General features: G+C 33.5%; 1 protein-coding gene across 3 annotated transcripts in view; it reads right to left on the bottom strand.

The window, feature by feature from the left end:
* Positions 1 to 23,853, bottom strand: part of ZMYM4 (zinc finger MYM-type containing 4) — a 144,345-nt gene that overhangs the window by 37,538 nt on the left and 82,954 nt on the right. For 2 of the 3 annotated variants that reach the window (XM_069479748.1, XM_069479747.1), the window contains exons 3-10: positions 21,832 to 22,356; positions 20,072 to 20,133; positions 19,549 to 19,719; positions 12,650 to 12,734; positions 12,161 to 12,416; positions 4,142 to 4,316; positions 3,822 to 4,034; positions 378 to 528 (exon numbers count right to left, since the gene is read on the bottom strand). In XM_069479748.1, the coding sequence (XP_069335849.1) occupies positions 378 to 528; positions 3,822 to 4,034; positions 4,142 to 4,316; positions 12,161 to 12,416; positions 12,650 to 12,734; positions 19,549 to 19,719; positions 20,072 to 20,133; positions 21,832 to 22,356 (1,638 nt within the window). Of the gene's footprint in view, positions 1 to 377; positions 529 to 3,821; positions 4,035 to 4,141; positions 4,317 to 12,160; positions 12,417 to 12,649; positions 12,735 to 19,045; positions 19,122 to 19,548; positions 19,720 to 20,071; positions 20,134 to 21,831; positions 22,357 to 23,853 lie in introns of all 3 variants that reach the window. The other variant, XM_069479750.1, reaches the window with a different exon arrangement.

Raw genomic sequence — 23,853 nt, 5'->3', positions numbered from 1 at the left:
CAGGAACTGAAACTAACCTCAATCATCTCACTCATGTCACATATAGGCAAAAACTAACATTAAAAACTTTTTAATTAAAAGTAGTCACAGTCTACCCTGAAACTACAAAATAAATGACTCTTAAAATAAATCAGGTATGAATAAAGAAAATACATTAAAGAGCCATATGAAATTCCAGTGGTAAGGGTTTAATGCTTAAATACACATAAGTAAATAAGTAATCAAGATAATAGGTAATATTTTACAACAAAAATCTGAAATATTTTAAATTTGCCTTAAAAAAATCAACTAAATTTGGAGAATAATCCATACCATATAAACAAATAACCCTAATTTTTTCAATTATTACATTTCATAGTTTATGAAACCAATATTACCTGCAGAAGTAACCATTTTAACTCTGTAAGCAGATAAGCAATTAACAGAACAGAAAAGCTCTGTTTTCCCCAAGCTATTGGTATTTTCAATCATTTCTGCTGAGGATCTCAATGATTTGCAAAGCGCACATGGTGTAATTTTGGCTGATTTCTATTAAGAGAATAAAACAACATTCATTTTTACCAAATTCCTAGTGAAAGCATAATTCTTTGAAATGTTTACATTAAATGCTGTTGAAATATTTTAAATCAGTGTGTTTCAAACTTTCATGATTACAATTCTCAATGAGAAATAAATTTTACAAAGTGACCCCTTAAACACATACTCTGGAGATTTTGCATCTGTGTAATATATATGTATGTAAAACTGAAAAAAGTCTTACAGAGCAATATGTATCATGACAACATGTGATACACTTTGATATCTCCCATTCTATTCTATTTCATTAAAAATTATGCTAGTTATAACCTAGTAATTAATTGGTTATAACCATACTTTCACAATCTTTTTTTTTTTTAACATTACTTTTTCTTTTTTTAGAGACATGGTCTCACTCTGTTACCCAGGCTGGAGTGAAGTGCCACAATCATAGCTCACTGTAACCTCAAACCCCTGCTCACTGTAACCTCAAACCCCTGGGCTCAAGCGATACTTCTGCCTTAGCCTCCCAAGTAGTCGGGACTACAGACATGTACCACCATGCCCAGCTAATTTTTTTTACATTTTGTAGAGATGGGGGGGGGGGTCTCGGTATGTTGCCAGGCTGGTCATGAACTCCCGGCCTCAGGCAATCCTGCCACCTCAGTCTCCCAAAGTGCTGGGATTGCAGGTGTGAGCCACCACACTCTAGTCATAGTTTAACAATTTTTAAAACACAGCAGGGAGTTCATGCCCTCATATTATACTATCCTAAAAATTGGAAGCACTCCCCAAAGGTGCTGTATATAACAATAAAATGTGACTTTAGGGAAACTGATAAACATATTAAAAAGCTAATTGTCAAGTATTCTACCACTAATGAGTACTCTATAGCAATAAAGTGGGAACAAACCATGGATATCATAAGTGTCTAAACATAAACAGAGTCTGTAAAATCTACACCCAATTAGGGATTCCACAGCAAAAAATGCTAAATATAATTAACATGTCACACATTCAGAATAACTTACAAAGTATGTCTAGCACCAATTAGGAGATTTTAAGATATCTCCCGCCTCTTAAAGGACAAATTTGTAAGACTTGATATTAACATAGATACATACTAAAAGTAAACATATTCCTGAATTCTGGAATGTCTTCTAAATCTCCAACCCCATATCCCTTTCCTCCCTGGTAAGGTCTGCAAACACAAACTTCATTTTTAAGACCTGAGTCAAGAGTTATGTCTGTAAAGCTTTTGCTGATAGTCTCATCTTTCCCTATCAAGTAGAGCTGACAATGCTTCCTCTATGGCCCACTGTACCAACTAAGACTTTGATCATGGCATTGCTATTTACTTGTTGTATGTCTATTTTCTCAAGAAGACATAAATTATTTTCCTCCTCAAAACAGGAATTACATCTAATGTTTGAATGAATTATATGTAAGGAAGAAAGAAAAGCAGCAGAAATGACCATCTACAATGTACCAGATTCCATATGAGGTGCTCTCTCATTCTTACTTTATATAACCCTAAAATCATCCCAGTGACATGGGTGGTACTATAGCCATTTACACACAGGAAAACTGGGACTCAGGGAGATTAACTGCTTTGCCTGAGGTAAAATCATACTTGAACAGAAAGTCTGGAATCAAATCCAGATCTGCCTTACTTCTAAATTCCAGTTCTTTCTCTACCAAGGTATGTATTAATATAATACATGAGAAACTTAATAGGTTTGGGCTAAATTAAAAGTAATGAAAACACTGGCTGGGCATAGTGGCTCATGCCTATAATCTCAGCATTTTGGGACACCAAGGCAGGAGGATCACTTGAGCCCAGGAGTTCCAGCCCAGCCTCGTCAATATAGACAGACACCGTCTCTACAAAAAACATTTTTTAAAAATTAGCCAGGCATGGTGATGTACACACGCCTATAGTCTCAGCTACTTGGGAGGCTGAGGCAGGAAGACTGCCTGAGCCCAGGAGTTTGAGGTTGCAGTGAACTATGATAATGCCACCGCACTCTAGCCCAGGCAATACAGCAAGATCCTGTTCTCAAAAAAAAAAAAAAGGAAAAAAAGTAATGAATAAGTTTAAAATTAAGGTGCTTCATCCTATTTCTCCTCATTTTGTGGACTATGAATCATCTTTCAATGAACTGAATCCAAGTAACTTTTAGTACCTGATACAATATCAGGAAAAGAACAGTCTTTTGGACAAAGAAATACACATGAAGATACTGGGATTTTTTTTCCCTATGAGAGCACAAATAAGGAATAAATAGTAAAGCTAAGACCTTTTAATGTGCTTTTACATTAAGAAGAAATAAACTGAAACATTATATAATGTTGAAATGCCAAAATTACTATAAAGTTTTAAGAACAACTTATTAGAAAATTTCCAATTGACACTATTAAATTCACCAATTTTGGTGGACTGTATAAAAATACACTATTTCATATAACTGACTATGTTTTATGGTCAAGTTTTTTTTTTTTCTTTTAAAAAAAATAAAAATAAAAATCCACTATTCTAAGAAAAAGAATGATCAGAAAATGCACTGAAACAGGGAACCATTGTAAAATTAAAAACATAAAAAGTACTTACTATTCCTTTAGGTTTATCAACTTTAACATTTGATCAAAATTTACTAACAAAACATATATCTAATACACACAAAACTACATAAAAGATATTTGTTGTACAGTGTTCATTCAGTTCATCCTCTGTGAACCTCATTAATTCACAAAATAATACAACTCACATCTATTTTTCTCCTATTTCATGAAGACAAGGAAAAACCTGTTACTATAACAATTAATGTCAGGATTTTGATTTTCTGGTTTGCAATTTTAATTATGTGGATCCAATTTCAAGAATACATATGCAAGTTGGACCTTTCTATGTCAAATAAAAAGCATATATGCGAATCAAAATGTTATTTCAAAGATTAGAAGGCTACACATTAGAAGAAAAGGACTGGGTATCTCTGAGAGATACACTACTACTTTTTTGCATTTTCAATATGTTATTCAAAAATATAAATCACATTTGAAAAAAAAATCCATATCCTAAAACTATGTATTTCAAATGCATGAACAAATGTATGAAAACTGCTACTTATAGAACTCTATAAAAGTACTTGACACACACTCACACATTCACTTGACAAATACGATTTATATGTAAAGAGTATGAGTTAAGCAAATAAGCAATTATGAAAAAACATTTTCATAAATAATTCCCACTAAAAAATTTAGACCCCCCTGAAATGAACAAAGGATTAAATATGGTGATGTACCTGCTTGTATGCTGTGATACACGTTGAACTACAGAACTTCTTAGACTGTCCCTCTATCTGAAGCATGTGGCACTGTCCAGAACCACTGTAACAATAACCCCCACAGTTCTCACAACAGTTCATGGTGAGGTTGTTAGCAGAGCGAAACTTAGAGAAGCAGGCATCACTGCAAAGTTTATGTACCACATTCTGGTAATTAACTTCATGTCGAATCTAGGATTAAAAAACAACATAGAAACAATAAGCAGAGAACATCAAAAGCTGTATTTTAAGCATAAACATTAGATTCCTCCCCACAATAAAGTAAAAAGGTAACTTACAACAGCATTCTTCTGACACATGCTGCATTTGGTTGAAATACTATTCGTATTTATGGTAACAATAGGTTTTTTTTTCAGTTCGTACGTTGACAAACATGACTGACTGCAAAAATCTTTACTAGTGGTAGTATTTTCAAACTGGGCACTGATCACATCCTTTGGATTTAAAATGTCTCTAAAAATAAGAACAATGATAAAATAAGACACAGTGTAATTCATTTCTTTCCTTTTTGTGAGCTAAAATAACCAAAGAAAACAAAGGTGATTACGCTGTAGGGAAAAGGCACTGAAATTTAAATTTAAAAACCTGAGTTTTCTTGGATATTGCTTGTAAGTTGCTTTGATCCTTAGGCTCTTTTCTATAAAATGGAATTAATATACCACCTACTTCTTAAAACTGTTGTGAGAATTAGTATGTTTCAAAGATTAAAAGGAAATACATCAAATGTTTAGCATTCATTACTTTTACAGGTAGGATTATAGGAGATTTTAATTTTCTTCGTTAGCATTATTTATATTTTCAAAACATTCTTTAAAAATAATACTATGGTACACTTGAAATACTTAAAAACCAGTATCTTTTAAAATTAAACATACATTTTAAACTACACAGTATACATTCTAGCATGGCTATATAAAATCTAACTTTTCCATGTCTAAATAATTTAATTCATAAGCATTAGTAGCAAAGGCTATGAAGATTAAAACTCTAATTATGAAGGCTTCCTACCACTTAAACCCCAATCCCACCACCAAACCATTCTTTCTAAGTAGTTTGCCAGGTAGTTTAAGTGGAAACCATTTTAAAAACTAATTTTTCAAATTGCTGGGATTTTCTAAACAGTACCTCTCATGAGTATATACCCACATAATAGTTAATATTAACTGTTATATTCATTCCTGCATCTTAAACTTACACTAATACTTTTTAAAGAAAAGATTATAGGCATACCTCATTTATTGCACTTCACAAATAATGTGTTTTTTAACAAATTTAAGGTATTTGGCAACCCCATATCAAGCCATTTTTCTAACAGCATTTGCTTGCTTTGTGTCTCCGTCTCACATTTTGGTAATATTTGCAATATTTCAAACTTTTTCATTATTATTATATCTGTTGTCATGATCTGTGATCAATGATCTTTGATATTAGTATTGTAATTGTTTTAGGTCACCATAAACCATGCCCATATAAGATGATGAACATAACTCATAAACATTCTGTGTGTTCTGACTGTTTCACCAACTGGCCATTCCTGTCTCTCTCCCTCTCCTTGGGCTTCCCTATTACCTGAGACACAACAATATTAAAAGTAGGCCAAATAATATCCTCACAAAGGCCTCTAAGTGTTCAAGGGAAAGGAAGAGTCCCACATCTGTCACTTTAAATCAAAAACTAGAAATGATTAAGCTTAGTGACGAAGGTATATCGAAAGCCAAGACAGGCTGCAGACTAGGCCTCTTGTGTCAATTAATCAAGTTGTAAATGGAAAGGAAAAGTTCTTGAAGGAAATTAAAAGGTCTATTCAGGTGGATACACAAGTGATAAGAAAGCGAAAGTCTTAATGCTGATAATGGAGAAATTTTTAGTGGTCTGGATAGAAGACCAAACCAGCTACAACATTCCCTTAAGCCAAAGCCTAATCCAGAACAAAGCCCTAATGCTTTTCAATTCTAGTAAGGCTAAGAGAAATGAGACAGCAGTGGAAGAAAAATTTAAAGCTAGCAGAGGTTAGCTCACGAAGTTTAAGGAAAGAGGCCATCTCCATAACACAAAAGTGCAAGGTGAAGCAGCAAGTGCTGATGTAGAAGCTGCAGCAATTTATCCAGAAGATACAGCTAAGATCATTAGCGGAAGTGGCTACACTAAACAGATTTTTCAATGTAGATGAAACAGCTTTATATTAGAAGATGCCATCTAGGACTTTCATAGGTAGAGAAATCAATGCCTAGCTTTAAAGCTTCAAAAGACAGGCTGACTCTCTTATTACGGGTTAATGTAGCTGGTGACTTTAACTTGAAGCCAATGCTCATTTACCACACGAAAATCCCAGGGCCCTTAAAGAATTATGCTAAATCTACTCTGCCTGTGCTCTATAAATGGAACAACAAAGCCTGGATGACAACACATCTGTTTACAGCATGGCTTAGTATTTTAAGCACACTAATGAGACCTCTTGCTCAGAAAAAAAGATTCCACTCAAAATATTACTGCTCATTGGCAATGTACCTGGTTACCCAAGACTTCTGATGGAGATATACAAGGAGATTAAAGTTGAGTTCATGCCTGCTGCTTCCATTCTGCACCCCATGGATCAAGGAGTAATTTCAACTTTCAAGTCTTATTATTTAAGAAATACATTTTGTAAGGTTATAGCTGTCATAGAGGGTGATTCCTCTGATGGATCTGGGCAAAGTAAATTGAAAACCTTCTGGAAAGGATTCACCATTCAAAACATCATTAAGAACATGCAAGATTCATGGGAAGAGATACAAATGTCAACATTAACAGTAGTTTGGAAGAAGTTTGTTTCAACTCTCATAGATGACTTTCAGGGGTTCAAGACTTTAGTGGAGGAAGTAAAAATGTCGTAGAAATAGCAAGAGAACTAGAATTAGAGGTAGAGTCTGAACATGTGACTGAACTGCTGCAATTTCATGATAAAACTTGAATGGATGAGACAGTCTCACTCTGGTGCCCGGGCTAGAGTGCCATGGCGTCAGCCTAGCTCACAGCAACCTCAAACTCCTGGGCTCAAGCGATCCTCCTGCCTCAGCCTCCCAAGTAGCTAGGACTACAGGCATGTGCCACCATGTCCAGCTAATTTTTCTATATATATTTTAGCTGTCCATATAGTTTCTTTCTATTTTTAGTAGAGACGAGGGTCTCGCTCTTGCTCAGGCTGGTCTCGAACTCCTGAGCTCAAACAATCCGCCCGCCTTGGCCTCCCAGAGTGCTAGGATTACAGGCGTGAGCCACCACGCACAGCCAGGAGTTGCTTCTTATGGATGAGCAAAGAAAGTGGTTTCTTGAGATGGAATCTACTCCTGTTGAAGATGCTATGAACACTGTTGAAATGACAACAAAGGATTTAGAATGTTATACAAACTTAATTTGTAAAGCAGCAGCAGGGTTTGAGAAGACTGACTCTAACTTTGAAAGAGGGTCTCCTGTGGGTAAAATGGTATCAAAACATTGCATATTACACAGAAATCTTTTGTGAAGAGTCAATCAATGCAGAAAACTTCACTGTTATATTTTAAGAAATTGCCACAGCCACCCCAACCTTTAGCAACCACTGCCCTGATGAGTCAGAAACCATCAAAAATGAGGCAAGGCCTCCCACCAGCAAAAAGATTAGGACTCACTAAAAGTTCAGATGGTTGTTAGCATTTTTTAGCAATAAAGTATTTTAAATTAAGATATGTACTTTTTTTTTCTTTTTTTTAAGAAATAATGCTATTACACCCTTAATAGACTACAGAGTAGGGTAAACATAACTTCTACATTTACTGGGGAACCAAAAAATTCATGTGACGTGCTTTATTGAGATTTTTGCTTTATTGAGGTGGTCTGGAAATGAATCCTCAATATCTCCAAGGTATGCCTGAACAAGTATCTCAGCTTCCATAAAAGATAATAGTAAACATAATGGGAAATTATCATGAGGAACACCTGATATTATGCCATACTGTAATACACAACTCCATACCTTGTCATCTTCCATACTTAGCAGCTCTAGACTGCTTTGTTCTCTGTATTTTCTTGCCTTTACAGTATTTTAAAAACTAAGTTTTAATGTATTTCACACTGAGCAGTTGTACTGAGCCAGGCACTAGTTAAATCCTGAGTCAAGATACAGTCCATGCACATGCTCAAGGAGCTCACAGTTACTGGGACAAACAGACAAATGATTTATAAAATATTGTAACAGAAGCATTCTTAAAATTAATAGTATAAATAATTTTGAAAAACATATGAATACTGTACTATAGGAATATAAATGAAGAAATAATTATTTCAGATCATATGTGACATGAAAGGCCACCCAAAAAAAGGTGAAATTTTAGCTGTATCTTAAATAGGAGTTTTCTACAAGGTTAAGGAGGTAAGGAATGGGAGCAGCATGGAACAAGTCAATGAAAATATAAAAGTAGGTATTTTTCATTGCTCTCAGTATGCTTGCAGTCCAGTTAGATTACATTTTATTGTAGTAGTAGCTTAGATCTTATGCCAGAATGAGAAGCAGCAATCTCATTCCAGTTACTGAAAATTCAGAAATGGAACATACAATCCAGAAACAGTTATTTCTTTGAATACCATTATACCAAGAAGCTGGCTTTTCTAACAGTATTAACAAAATTATCCTCCAAATTACCTCTTTTATGTAGAATATGAGATAGCTGTTTTTAAAAAACAAATTATTAGGTCCCTATTATTAAGGAAATCTAAAAATTAAATGACAACCAAAATACTTTCAAATTTTAGGTTATGTTCACAAGGCTAAGAGATATGGTTAACAAAAGATTAATAAATATAAAATTGTTATTCTGAATAGCTAGTGAGTTTCTTTTAACCTAAGTGCTGCTGCTATATTTCTATTAGTCTACAAAAATGGCAGTAGCTAACAGGAAGGAAATCTTTTCTGTGTCTGCCCATTCAAATTAAACTGAAACCTTTCTTACAGGAACTGATTTACAAATTAAACCTGTTTGATCATATAGACTATGGTCAATGTACATGCTGAAATTAACAAGCTATGTGACTCTGAGCAAATCTTTTAGCGTCTTTGAATTTAATTTCCTTATATTTTAGGTACATCCAATTCAGCAATTTTACAATCAGATAAACCAAATTATACCAAACTATTGCAACAAATGTATAAACAAGAGGGTAAAAAGGGAAGGAAAGGTAAAGTGAACAGAAAATGAAAGGGTAGTTCAGGAAGTAAATTGGAGTACAAAGAAAAAATTGATCAGTGGTTGAGGACTGAAGCAACAAGAGAAAAAAAGATAGGAGGTGGAAAAGTATTACTAAGAAAGAAAATGAAGAAGAAAAGGCTGAGGAGACATGCAGGTAAGAAGCACTTGCAAGACCAGAATGGGGTGAATGAAAAAAAGTAAGGAATAAAAAAGGTAAAAGAATAAGTGAATGAAATGGTAGAAGAATTAAGAGTCAAGGAATAACAGGTTTAGAAAAATGGAAAATTTGTTGGATAATGGATAAAACCAAATATGACAAGAGAAATATAATCTTAAAGAACAAATGAATTACATAAGATATAGATAAGATGACATGTAGGTAAAAATAACCCGTCTCTAGACAAAACTAAGGCAAAGGGACATGATAAATTTAGATGAAGAGTAACATATATGAAAAAGAATAATAAATAAAAAACCAGAAAGAGCACATGTATGTTAAAACTTATCTGAGTTTTCTATGGCCATTTTGAAAGTAATTGATAAATCTTTGGAAAAAAAAAAATCTATGACTATTATAATAAAAGGAGAAACACCACTGAAATTTTAGAGTCTTGATCCCTAACGTAAGAATTAAATAAAGAAGGCATAAAAGGAAGTTGTCATGTGAAATCATTTCATGGCAAACTAGGAAACAAGAAAAAAAACTATGAAAAGTATATTTTTCAAGCTGACTTAATCTTAGAATCCCACAATGAATACACATTGGAATGCAGAAATTAGAGACGTGATATATATCTAAGTACTTGTTTTTAAACATGTTTTACAATTTGAACAGTATAAATGAAGTCTATTTTTACTAAACTTCCAAAAACATTATGTGGAAACCAGTTAATAGTTTCAGCATATAAATTGCACTATATAGTAATAAGAATAGCTTTTTTAAGTTAGAGTCATTAGACAGATAGATAGATAAATAAAACTCAATATTTACCCATGTACAACATGATGTTTTGATGTACAGGCTAAGTATCCCTAATCTGGAAATGCAAAATGCTCCCAAAATCTGAAATATTTTTGAGCAGCAACATGATGCTCAAAGGAAATGCTCACTGGTACGTTTCAGATTTTGAGTTTTCTGATCAGAGATGCTCAACCAGTGAATATGTATAATGCAAATATTCCAAACTCTGAAAAAATCTGGAATCTGAAACACTTCTGGTTCCAAGCACTTAATATCAGCAATATTCAACCTGTACATGTACATTGTGGAATACTAAATCTAGCTAATTAATATAAACATTACCTTATATAGTTATTATTTTTGTGGTTGAGAACATTTTATATCTACCCTCTTAGCATTTTTCAACAATACAATTTATTATTACCTATAGTCACCATATTGTACAATAGAGCTCTTGAACTTATTCTTCCTAACTGAAATTTTGTATCTTTTGACCCACATCTCCCCAGCACCCTCCCCAACCACCTCCTCATGGTTTATAGTCTAATGAAATAAATAAAAGGAAAATAAGCAAAATCTATCACTCAAAATAGCCTTGGAATACTACTTATTCTAACAATCATAACATAACTCAAAGATATATATTTTTAGCTGGGCATGGTCACTCGCACCTGTATCCCAGCATTTTGGAAGGCCAAGGTGGAAGGATCGCTTGAGGCCAGGATTTTAAAAGCTAGCCTGGGCAACACGGTGAGATCCCACTTCTACAGAAATTTTCTTCAAAAATAAAAAATTTTTAAAAAAGATATATTTTTTAAAATTTCCCTTTTAGAAATTTCTTCACCAAAGAAATTATAAGTCACAAAACACCAATCTTATTATTTAATCAAATTTCATTTTGAACAAAAATTAATATGAAGTATTTCAACTTACCTTTTAATCAATATACATTGTTCTAAATGGCTTTTAGCTACATGTGAACATTAAATAGACCCTAGGGGATAAAAATTTGTTACCACTGAAACTATTCAAAAGATTATGTTAACAATATTAGCTTAAAAGAAAATCCCAAAACAAAAAGTTGCAGAAGTTTTTGTTGCTGTTCTTTTAAACAGCAGCAATGTTACAAAGAAAATAGAACTTCCAAAGGAAACTAAAGTCCAATCTACACTTGGACATATAATTTATGGTATATATGTAAACTATTTTACTACTTCAAATACAACCAAAATTCACCCTTTTGGAATTTCAAAGAAATGAAGCATAAAGGATGTGCATATAACTTACTTCCAGAAAAGCTTCTAACCATATTCAAATTACTCTCTAAAGTCTCTTATCTAACTGAACCAGAAGAGGGAGTATCTTTTTCCCTTTCTAGACAGAGAAAAGACTGCATCCTACGTGAGGAATTACAAATACTAATCCATAAAGTAACAAATAAATCATAGTTTGAGTGGCTTGATAACAAAAAGCCAACATGTTTCAAAACAAGAACATTTTTCCTCTTTTCTGACTTACTCATTTAAACAGTTTCTAACAATCACCTTATAACATTAGTCAAAGTTAGTTCATATTCCTCAAATATATCAAGAAAACCTTATTATTGTCATATGGTCATGCCCCTTTTTGTTACTAAACATTGCAATGAACCCTCTGAAGCAGTTCAGAGATATTGAGAAGATAAAAATATAAACACTGGAAGCCATTTAAAGTTAAAAAAAATTAAATAAATTCCAATTATGTAACAAGAAATATAACTTTAAATTATAATTTGTTGAATTTAAGTATCTATTGCCTACAGTTACAAGATAAAATACTGTGGTAATATAATACCCCTTAATGTGTACTTTTCGTTATACAAGGCATCTCAACAAGAATGGAAGGGTTGGTTTCAAAAATACTTCTTCATATATAAAAGGCACAATATTTAAAGCAAAAAAAAAAAAAAAAAAAGCTGAGCGCTAAGCACCCAGAAAAGACTAAAAAGCAATAACTGAAAGTAGACTAAAAATAACGTATTTCTCAAAAAAAAAAAAAAAACCAGACACATAGAAAATTAAACATAATACATAAGCTAAAAAACAAAGTATGTTAAAAGAAACGAAATACAAAGATAACTTAGAATTCTGCTATACTTTGAGCAACTTGAACAAGTTTTCTTGGTGAGAGGCGGCGGTGGGCGGGCAGATGGAACTGTATATCCAGTGAGGCACAGTGTAGAGCAGAACAGCTGAGTAGACCCTTTCCTCTGATAAGCAGTTTGCCCCTTTTGTAGGATTTTTTTACAACCAGAACAGGAAACTCGAACAGCAGTGGCTGGAACTGAAGGAAGCATTTTATTCATGCCAGATGATGCCAGTGAGGGCTGAAAGCCAGTAGTCAACTGTGGAGCTTAAAAAAAATTGAAAGAAAAAAATGTTTTACTTTTTACCATGAGTTTCATGTATGCATTTTCTTTCTCTTCTAGAGCTAGTCTCAAAACCCAATAGTAATTATGCAATATACAATTAAAGGCATTCTAAATGGGCAGAGAGAACTGTCTAGATTATTAATACAAGTAGAACTTCCTCTCATTCATATTGGTCAAAATAAATACAATTCATTTATTCAGGTCTGTTTCTTACCAAGAGGGCTGCCACTGACTGAAAACACAGCACTAATTTTCAGTTCCCCCTCTTGAGTTTTTTGCTGTTGGCCATGACTATACTCCTTTAAAAAAGAAAAAAATAAATACACACAAAAAAGAATAAATACCTTAAGACATCCAGACATTCAAGACATTTTACTATTGCTATATAGAGGTAAAAAATGTTTACAACATTAACATTAATAAAAAATAATAAAATACAAACAGGAAACTATAATTACAATACAAGTATAATGTTTGTATATGCTGGGAGATTAAGAGGAAAAAAATGAAAGTAGCTATCTAATTAGCCTATGGCACTATGAGATACTTATCAATTGTTTTTTTAAATTTTACAGTATTATAAGTTACTATTTATTATAAAAGTAATACACAATCACTAAGAAAATTTAGGTAAGTAGAAATCAGAAAAAAATTCTAATCATATTTTCATCACCCCAAAACAACCACTGTTAGTTATTCTTTGGGTATATTTCTTTCCAGTCTTTTCCCCACCTCTATTCAGAGGTTTTATTTCTTTATATACTTGCAATTATACTAAATATACCATTCTTAAAAACTGACGTTTTGTTCACTTCAGTCATTTGAACTTTTGCATATTATTACCTCTTACCCCAAAATAACTTCTAATGGCTAACTATACCAGCATTTCTAAAATTGGAGTCCAAGAATCCCTGAGGTCTAAGTAGTCTGAAAATTCTATGAAAGTATTTTTTAAATTGTTTTTATTTCAATGATTTTTAAGTGCATTTTAAGTCATGAATAACCATCATATAACTGAGTTCTACTATAAGTTTTCAGTGCTGTTGTTTGCTTTTTACAATTATACTACTGAATTGTGAAATCATTAAGTAATAGATTTAACTTTTATTTTAATGTATTGTTTATCACACTGAAACTTGCAAAACCCTGCAAACTCCTTGGAATTCTGGGGCATCTCACATGTATCTTCTTTTTTGTAGTGGGGGTGTCAGCACATTACTCCAGTTTGAGAAATACAAATAAGTATTATTTAAGAGACATATCAGATTACAGAGATGTGACTGGGGTTAGGTGAGAGAGGCTTCTGCCTCAGACACAAAATTAAGAGGTTGTCAAAAACCTCAATAATCAATGACGGCATTTTCACACAGTATTTTTAAAACTCAAAATTTATGCAAAAATCTACGCTGAACAAAATATCAAAACATTACATAAAGACAGGATAAGTATTGCTAGTTTTTTCCTTTTGCCTCAGGCTCCAGTGGTCTTTGCATGGCACTGAGATTATATAACCACAACTGAAAGTTGGTCCATTTAATATTTCAACACATTTCATACAATCAATAATGTCATGATGAGTATCTTTGTGAATACTCATACTCCCATATTCAGGATTATGTCCTAAGGAAAGGATTCTCAATTACTAGGTTAAAAGGTACATAGTAAAGGTTTTGGATACATAAGGGCAGATTATTCAACCCCACCCAAAAACTGTCCTTAATTATATATACTCCAGAAATTTATGAAAAAAGGCCATTTAAAGTCTTTCCCCAGTTTCAATTTATGTTCATTTACAAAAGTTCATTATAATGTAACAACATTAACCCTGAGTAGCATGTTATAAACATTTCCTCAATATGTACTTTGAGTTAAAAACTTTATGTACTGAAGTTTCTATTTTTATGCCAAAAAATCTGACAATCTTTACCTTTGTGATTTCTTCTATCTCTTACAAAGTTTTAGTTCCATAATAAAATAATAAGAAAGTGGTTTCATTGTTTATAATACAGTCCTTTAATCCAGGGGTCAGCAAACTTTATCTGCAAAGGGCCAGATAGTAAATATTTTCGACTTTGCAGGCCATATGGTCTCTGTCCCAGTTACTCAATTCTGCCCTGGTAGAGCAAAAGCACCCATAGACAATATGTAAATGAATGAATGTGGCAATGTTCAAATAAAATTTTATTTATAAAAGCAGTAGGTGGAAAAACAAAAACAAAACAAAAAATGGGTGGGTTGGATTTTGCCAACCACTGATAATTTGCCAACCCCTGCTTTAGTCCATTTATAATTTATTCATTTTGACATATAATTAACATTTTTCTTTTTCTTTCTCTAAATAGATAGTGAATTCCTTTCATTTGCCATTGATGTATCAAATTCCTGGAAATGTCTATTTTCAGGCTATCTCTTCTATATCATTATCAGCCTGACTAATCTTATGATACTGCACTATCCTAATGATATGGGATGTTTAACAATTTTACAGGGTTTGCCACTATCAACCTCTCCAACTATTTGTTTAGAATCTATGTGTAATAAATCTGTATATGTGCATGTTTATTATTCTCCTTCAAAATTCCAGAACCTAACCATTAATATTTTCATCAGAATTGTTATCAAAACTATATCTTCATTTAAAAATAACTGACATATTCATAATATTTCTTACATTTTAAAAACATGGCCTCTCCATTCACTCAAGTTGTCTTTCATCTGACATAAGTACTTTTTGCTTACTGCTGGGAATAGTATATCTTTTTCATTGTATCATCTAACTGGGAAATTGATTTATAGAAATATTGCTATCTTTTATATACCTGTAATTCAACTAGGTACTCCACTAAACTTTCATGACTTCTATTAATTCTCCAATAAAGATCCTTACCAGCAAATGATGATAATTTATCTCCCCTTTTCCATTATTTTTTCTTCTAATTTCTTTAACATGTATTAGGTTGAAAATCCAAAGTTAAATAATAATGCTGACATCAGTAATCTGTATTCTTTTAGGAATTATTAACAGAAGGTTTCCACCATTTTACTTTCAAATTCAATGACTGTTATTGATCTGAAGTAGTATTTCCTTACCATGATCAAGAGAGTATCTATTATAAGAAATGCATAATGAATTACATGAGATGTCTTTTGGCATCTAATAAAGTGACTATACAGACATTCTTACTTCATCTGCTGATGCAATATATGCATTAAAAGATTTTCTAATTTTGAATAACCCTGACATTCCTTTGTTATATAGTAACTATAAAGCAAATTTCCAGTAAATAAAAAATTTATTTTAATTTCAGAAAACTCTAGAAATAATCAATATTCACTGGCATACATTAATCGTCTCTAGTCAGCTCTCTTTATCCTCTGTGACAGCTATTCCAAACTTCTGACACATTCCTTAAGCCTCTAGTACATGTTACATATGTAATACAGTAAAAAAAGTATATAGTAAGTACTGCTTGTATCTTCCAGAATACCTTCAAGTTTAAGGCAGAATCATGTTTGGTTTACATTTGTATTCCCCCATGATAACTAATTTTACAAATATTTGATAAATCAGTGACTAGCAAATAATTAATAAAAAAAATGTTTTTTGAGAAATATCTGACTGATGACCCAAAAGCTTTCAGTAGCAGAAAAACACAAGCGTCAAAAACAAAGCAACAGAATCCTTTACCAATACTTTTACCTTCCCTTTGTTTACCACAAATGAAAATCCACATTAATATCCCAGAAAGTATTTTAGAAATGAAGAACACAGTTTCTATAGCCAAATTAACTTAACATAACTAAACAAAGCCCCAACATTTGAATTACTGCATTCTACTTTCCAAGATTGTATGACTCACTACTATGACAATTAGTTCATTTGCTTTCCCATCTTAATCTATTTATTCCAATGAGAGATTACAGATTAGCTCTCCCTATTATTATGAGCAAGAAGAAAAAAATCATGATTTTAATATTGTATTTACTGACTGTCTAGTTTTTAGAACCTATAGAAAAGGAGAAAAGGGAAAATGAGGTCTCTGGATTTCTTTAAGTTTCTATTTTAAAACCCTCTCTAGGCATTTAAAAAAACTAAACAACTTTTATTTACAGAAAGATTGGTAGACTAATAAAAATAAGACTTTAATTATTACCCCAGATGACTCCTTCTTGTTCATGTGGCCTTAAGTGACTAACTTAATCTCTACCAATCTCAACTCCCTCATCTACAAATGTGGTTAATATCTTCTACTCTAGCCATCTTATAGGGTTGTTAGGAGGATGAAGCAATGCAGTACATGTAGAAGTATCTATAACTGTAAAAATACTACAGAAATAATAATATAGTAACATGCAAGGGGATTAGAATGAAGAAATGAAATTGGGAAGCCAAATGGTGTTACACCAGTAACAGAGGCAGGAGGATGATGACTAACAAATCCAGAAAATCGTAACTGAAGAAATAACCCAGAGCAAATGGGTATAAGAAGTTAAATATATGTACATACATTTCAGTACCTTAGTGATTTATATAGGAAAGTAAAGAAATTAAGGCCAAAATGAATTGTGTAGAAAAGAGAATTAGGAAGTGAGCTGAAAGCAAAACTACTAAGTTTAAATACATAGAAAAGCCAACAGAGGTTTTGAAAAGGTATCATGAGCTAAAGCTATGATTTTAGTGAATCACAAGAAAAGTTAATAGTAACTGATGGTCAAAGTAAAGGCTGACCACAACTATAAAATCTATCAGTATTCTATGAGCGTTAATAGTACTGCTTTTGAAACTAATAACACACTGGAATTCCCTTTTCCGAGTCCACGGGAAATGAATAAGAGTAAATAAAGCATCATGCAGTACTGAAAAGCAAGGAATATAGATTTCCAATGGCCATGGAGGAGAAATGCCTAAAAGAACAAGACAATGAAGAAGAGGGGTAGGGGAAGGAGGAGGGAACAAGGAGAAGGAGGAGGAGGGAAAAGGAAGGGGAGAGGTGCAAATACAAGAAAAAGAAAAGAAAGAAAGAACCAGGTATCTACAGTTTTTAAGTTCCTGGAGGGGATTTATAGAAGAATTATCAAAGGTCTGATCCTACAGGATAAGTATGGCTGACAACAGAGAGGAATGATCAGTGAAAACGGAGCTTTATCCATTCACACGCTGGAATTACCTTATTGAGGGATCAGGGTAAAGAATACTTTTGGTTCTGATGCCCAGGGCCTACTGACGTTACTGCCTGGTTCTTGAGCCCAATCAATCAGGTGGTGAGCCTTTGGGGAAGTCCCTCCCCAAAAGCATGATGAACTGTCATATTTAACATTTTATGATTTTGAATAAGCGTATAAAAATGTAGGTGTTTCTATCCATTCCATCCCAGTTATATTCTCCAGCCACTGGAACCTCTGATTGTTCTGAAAACATTAATGCTAATAACCTTCCCAATGCCCTATACCCCCACTGTATTTGGTCTTTGCTATAATTGCCTTTTTGTCCCAAGGAAGTGTCACTGGGTCATTTATAAAAGAAAGAGATGCCTTTGGTACCCTGCCAACATTATGATTTCTTATGGATTTCCCATGTCCACATTGGGGCAGAAAAAGAGACACAAGATCTACCCTGTATACAGAGATGGTTGTAGTCCTTCTGAGGCATATATTGCCATATGAACTTTCCTTGGGTGTCAGGACATCTATTTATCCTTAATTCAGATATCCAACATCTCCAGTTTACCTGCTTCCATAAACATGCTTTCAGTTTACCTCCTATTCAAGTATTTTCATATGCCTTCTACTGTTGTCTTCTCTGTAGCAGCTACACTCATATCCATCCAACTCCTACAGCTTTACCATCACTACCCTAATACATCTACCTTCCACTGGCCATCATGGAATTCTTGCTTAACTGAGCATCAGTTTGACTTATAGTAATCACCTACCTCTATAATCACCTATTCTTCCATCTCCTTACTCTAAAACAGTGGTTCTCAATAGCAGATGATTTTTTTTACAATTAGCAGGGGAGCAGGTTGCTACTAGCATCTAGGTAAAGGCCAAGAATGCTGTTAAACATCCTGCAATGCACAGGACAGCTCCTCACAACAAAGAACTATATGGCCCAAAATGTCAATGGTGTCGAGGTTGAGAAATCCTGTTCAAAGAAACCAGAATGAAAAATGCTCTTCCACAGAAGTCTCACATTCTCAAACTCCCTAATATAACAGAAAGACAGGAAAATGTAAGCTTTTTCCAGATCAAATGTCATCTCAGAGAAATATCTAATTCATACTATCTTTATTTCTCATCCTTTGAATTCATGCCATCTGTACAAAACATAGACTACCCTCAAGTAATTGTTGCTATTGTGTATTCTTGGACCTCTCTACATTTCAAAATGATTACAACATCTAATGTAACTTCTTTCTTCTATTCCAACCACTGCAATGTCATTAACTGCATGGATAATTTAGCTGATTTCAGAATGTTACAGTTATAGGATCTCTATTGACTTTTACCTCCAGAGCAACCCTGAAATAGCAGAGCACTACCTTTATACCTTTATTACTCATAGAGCTCAAACTTGGACTCATGTGTCTCTCATCAAAGCCTCCTTTACCTTCTACCCACTAATCCAATGAACTGGTTCTTCAATCAATTAACCCTTCTAAAGATAATCTGTCCATTATCTCTTTCTGAAAAACATTTAAATCCATAAATAGCCTGTCTTTCATTAGGAGTAACTACAAAAGGTTTATTATTCTATATGAACTCAATCACACCAGACTCACCAGCTACCATAAACCTTCAGCCATATTCACTACATGTATCTAAAATCCTTGAAGACTCACCCTTTTGCTAATCGTGCACTGAAATGCATTGCAAAAATCACAGTGGTATTAAGAAACTAAGATGACTAAAAACCTTTATTACTACTCAGAAAAGGTTTCATATAACTCTTGCTCATGCCTTACAAAGTAATTCAAATCACCTCAACCTTCTTCAACAGTGTCCTTTCACCCTGTCAACAAACTACTTCACTTTTTAAGTACTTCCTCTCTCAAATGAATAATTCCATGTGTGGAACAAAAAGAAGGGGGGAAAAAAAGGTGAAATGTTTACTTGAGCATTGTCAGGTTCATCTTTAATTTTGTCTAGTAGTCCCTGCTGTGGTGCCATTGCTTTGTCATACTCATCATCCAAAGGTTCTTCTTTAATTCTAATATTTGATGCAAAGGAATTCCCCAGTTCCGAACCAATGGAATCTTTATTGGCAAATGGGTAGCTGGAATCCTAAAACACAATATAAAGGATTAATAAATATTCAGATTTTAAAATTATTCCTCTTCAGGTTTAACACCCAAAGAAAGCTCATTGGATATGAAGAACTCTATGGACATTCATTAGAGTCCCTATGCTAAAAGTAAATGTTCTATAGGTCTAAATACCAAAACCAAAATAAAGTACCTAAGAGCTGAGGCTTTTTAGAATGTCTCCAAAGATGTCCTTACCCAAATAATAATGTAAATTAAAAAAATATCAGTGCTCTACCTAACACATATAGTCATAGTTCAGAAAGTGACATAAAGAAAAACTTTGACACTTGCCACAGATACAGCAATCTACATACACACTGAAAACTTACCCTAAAGTTTGTTTCTGGGGTTTGTGGTAAATGGGTATGTAATGTTTCTTCAACTTGATTAGCTATTGAAAGGAAAAAAAAAACAAACAAACACATGTATATGAATAACAAATCTTAGAAAGAGTGACCTCAAAAGCTATCATTTGATAATCACCTCTCTTTTCCAACAAAGATGCTCATTAGAGTGAACTGGGTCCCCAAAACACCCAAAAGGTAATTTCACTCAAAGTTTTGCACAATCTGGCCCCACCAAATTTTTTGCCTTACCCCACAGTTCTTCCTTGCTCAAACCTAAATAAAGTGGTTACTTTATTCACTATGCTCTGAAAAGTACTTGTGTTTGTTCTCTCCCATTTCCAATTATTCTATTCCAAGTCGCCTCTATCCTAATCTTTGTATAGTTTTCCAGACTTAGCTCAGTTCAAAATTCACTTCTCTATAAAACCTTCCCTGTTCACTAAGTTAAAAATCATCTCTCTCCTAAATATCCCTAAACCACACTGTTTCAGTCATCTGAAAGAAATCTTGTACTGCCGTATGACAAACTCTTCTACTTTTGTCTTTAATTATAAATTATCTCTTACGTTATTCACCTGGTCACTGACACTTCTACTACCTGACTTGTCATGTCCCTTCTACTACTAAATATTATGTTTCTTGAGAAAAACAACTCTCTAATGTTCAATATTCTTTGTAGAGAGTATTGAAAATATATATTGAATCACATATATTGAAAAATTCGGTATACCCTTGCACAACCTTGCACATAATGAATATTCAAAATAGTTGTTCTTTTTAACAATACTGGTTTGTTCTTTCCACCATATGTTTCCTAGCATTGGCAGAAGATAATATAAGGATTGGTATAGTATACCTGCTTTCCTTCATGTCTATTGAACATTTATTGAAAGATCACTATTTTCACTACATCAGGTTAGACCCCAAGAATACAAAGATGAATAAGATACTATCTGGCCCTAAAGAAACTCCTACACTAGTAGGTAAGGTAAAACAAACAGAGAACTATAATATCGTATAAGTACTATAAACAATGAGGCATGAACAAAATGTTGTGGAAATATAGATAAGGAAACAATTCATTCTTGATGTAGAGTAGTTAGGAATGACAGAGTAGAAGAGGTTTATGAGTTAGGCATTATTGGATAAGAAGTACTTTTACAGGCACATATACAAAGAGAAAATGACATGCAGGCAAATGAAACAGCAGGAGGAAAGGAAAGCATAGGAGAAAATACATGATATATTCAAGAATGTAACTGGAGCTGAAGTATAGGGTACACTGGGCAAAGAGGCTCAAGAGGTGCCTCAAGAAACTATTAAAACATAAACTAGAAATGCTATTTCTATTAGGGAAAAAAACTTCCCTAATTTGGACTAATTGGTGGGACAGCAGTTTGAATTAGTGCTTACAGCACAAAGAAGTTAAATCCAACTTCAGGTTCCAATGTTCAACCAAAGAAAATTAACAGGTGATTCAAGTATCTTGCCTTCTCATCAAAATACTGCAATCAGGGGAGGGAGAAATGAGGTTTAGAGCTACTTTTTCAACCATTTATACCATTACCAAAAGTTACTGGGAGAAATTCAGTCATTCTGCAAAGAACAAGGATAAAAGAAAAATGACAAGATTACAATGAATTTAACTGTTCATACGTCACTTAACATCAAAAGTAGTAAAAGCTATATTATTATCAGCACTTTGTTATTGTGTTTTATGGTTCTATTCCAACAATTATTACCTGCTTTATCAAAAAAACTGCTTTTCAACCTTGAATCCAAATCTTTATGGGGTTTATCCAATCGTTTTTCACGTTCATGATAAGTTAGGTCTCTATTTTTGTCCTTTCCAGAAAATGTCTCTTTGCTGTTTTCTCTCACTAGACTAAAATCTTTCCGTATCGATTTAAAGACAGAAACCTGATCAAACTGTTTAGGAAAGTCTTTTTTTAATTTATTTTGAATTTGTACTTCATTTTCATTGTCTGATTCATGCTGTGTGACACTTCTCTCTACTTCCAAGCTATCATCAGTATGAATTGAAGAAACAAGATTGTCCTTTGAACTAAAATCCTGTTCATCCTCATTGTCACTACCAACGACTGGAATTCCTGCAAGATCCCCAGAGTTCAAAAAATAATCATCTTCATCCAGCAATGAATTTTCAGATCCTGTTTGATTCGGCATTCCATAAGACATGCTGTCAAGGGTAGGAGTTAAGTTGTGGTCTATATCTTCAGACATTTCTGTATCCATGATACCACCACCTTAAAAAGTAAAATACTGTTTAGACAAACGATATTGCTAAAGATGACCACAATTATAAGGTCTGTCTGGTATTTAACCAAATATATATTTTTTCAAACAAAATATAGATAATATTACCACACTATTCATTTAACACTTTGATGGTGTGACAGATACGACTATTTCTGTCTAACAGTTAAGGAAATGGGGACCCAAAACTTGAGAAACTAGAGTAGAAGAAAGGAAGGCAATGTGATACAGAGAAAAGAGCACCAACTTCAGAATCAGACATATCTGTGTTGAAATCAAAGCATGATCTTGAAAAATCTATGTGATCCTGAGAAGTAAACCCCCAGAGTCTCTTTATCTATAAAACAGCAAATACTCACCTTGGAGATCAATTTGTGGTGAGGATTAGTGACAGTAGGTATAAAAGGCCTACTAACATAGTGACTGACACACAAAAGGGAATATGAAAGTGGTAACGGTAATTATTATGGTGATTATTCTGGGGAACTGAGATCAGAACCCAGCTCTCTGGTCTCAGAGTCCCATTTTCTCTACACTAACACTAATAAACACAGCAGTTAACGTTTACAGTGGTAAGTATTTAAACATAAATTTTATCCAACCTAGAATAAATAAAAAACTGTTTACTGTTCAAAACTATATGCTTATGTCTCTCCCATTCCAAAATAAAACAAAGAAATCCCTTAGCCTTATACTGCCCTCATTCACCTTTCCTTCACAAATTCGTAGGAAAAAAGTCTACAGTAGTTTGTCTCTACTTCATCTCCTAATCATTAATCCTCTGAGCTTAATGCAATCAGCTCCCAACTTCCTACTGGAATTACTCTCATTAACATCATCAATCTTCTAATGGTCAAATCCTTAGGTGGCATTTCCCTCCTAGATAAAACTCCTTTGGTTTCTTTGACACACTATATTTCTTCTTACTTTTCTGACTGGCATATTATTTTATTTTATACTCCTTATCTTCCTCTGTTCACATGGCTTCTTTATTAGCTTTTCTCCAAGATTCTAGTTCTCTTCTTATTTTAAACATTTAGACTAAACTCTTTTGTTCACTGCCATAGCCTTCACTTTTCCTACTCAATTCCTAAAATAGTTTAGATCTTTCTTCCAAGATTTCAGATGCCTATATTCAACTAGCTCTTATATTCCCTAGAGAATTCCAACTTAATACCTCTGAAATCAAGCTCATCATGTTTCCATTCCAAGCATACATCTCCCTCACCTGAGTAACAGATTCACTAAACTAGCAGCTGCTTAAGATAGAAGAATTATTTACTCCAATTCTCCTTCCTCATGGACAAATCCTTTCAACTGTACTGCACTACTTAATCTCTCTAAAATCCATCTCTTCCACTCAGCACCTAAGTCTAACACTCCACATCTCTTCCTGGCCTACTACAATACCTTCAACAGTGTACTGACTCAATTCCCATGAGTATCCAAGAAGCAACCATATTCTTACAAACTCTACACCCAAATCA

This window comes from Eulemur rufifrons, chromosome 8 (genome assembly GCF_041146395.1).
Source record: "Eulemur rufifrons isolate Redbay chromosome 8, OSU_ERuf_1, whole genome shotgun sequence".
NCBI lineage: Eukaryota > Metazoa > Chordata > Mammalia > Primates > Lemuridae > Eulemur > Eulemur rufifrons.
Note: the sequence above shows the minus strand (reverse complement) of the source record. Positions and strands in the feature narration are given on the sequence as shown.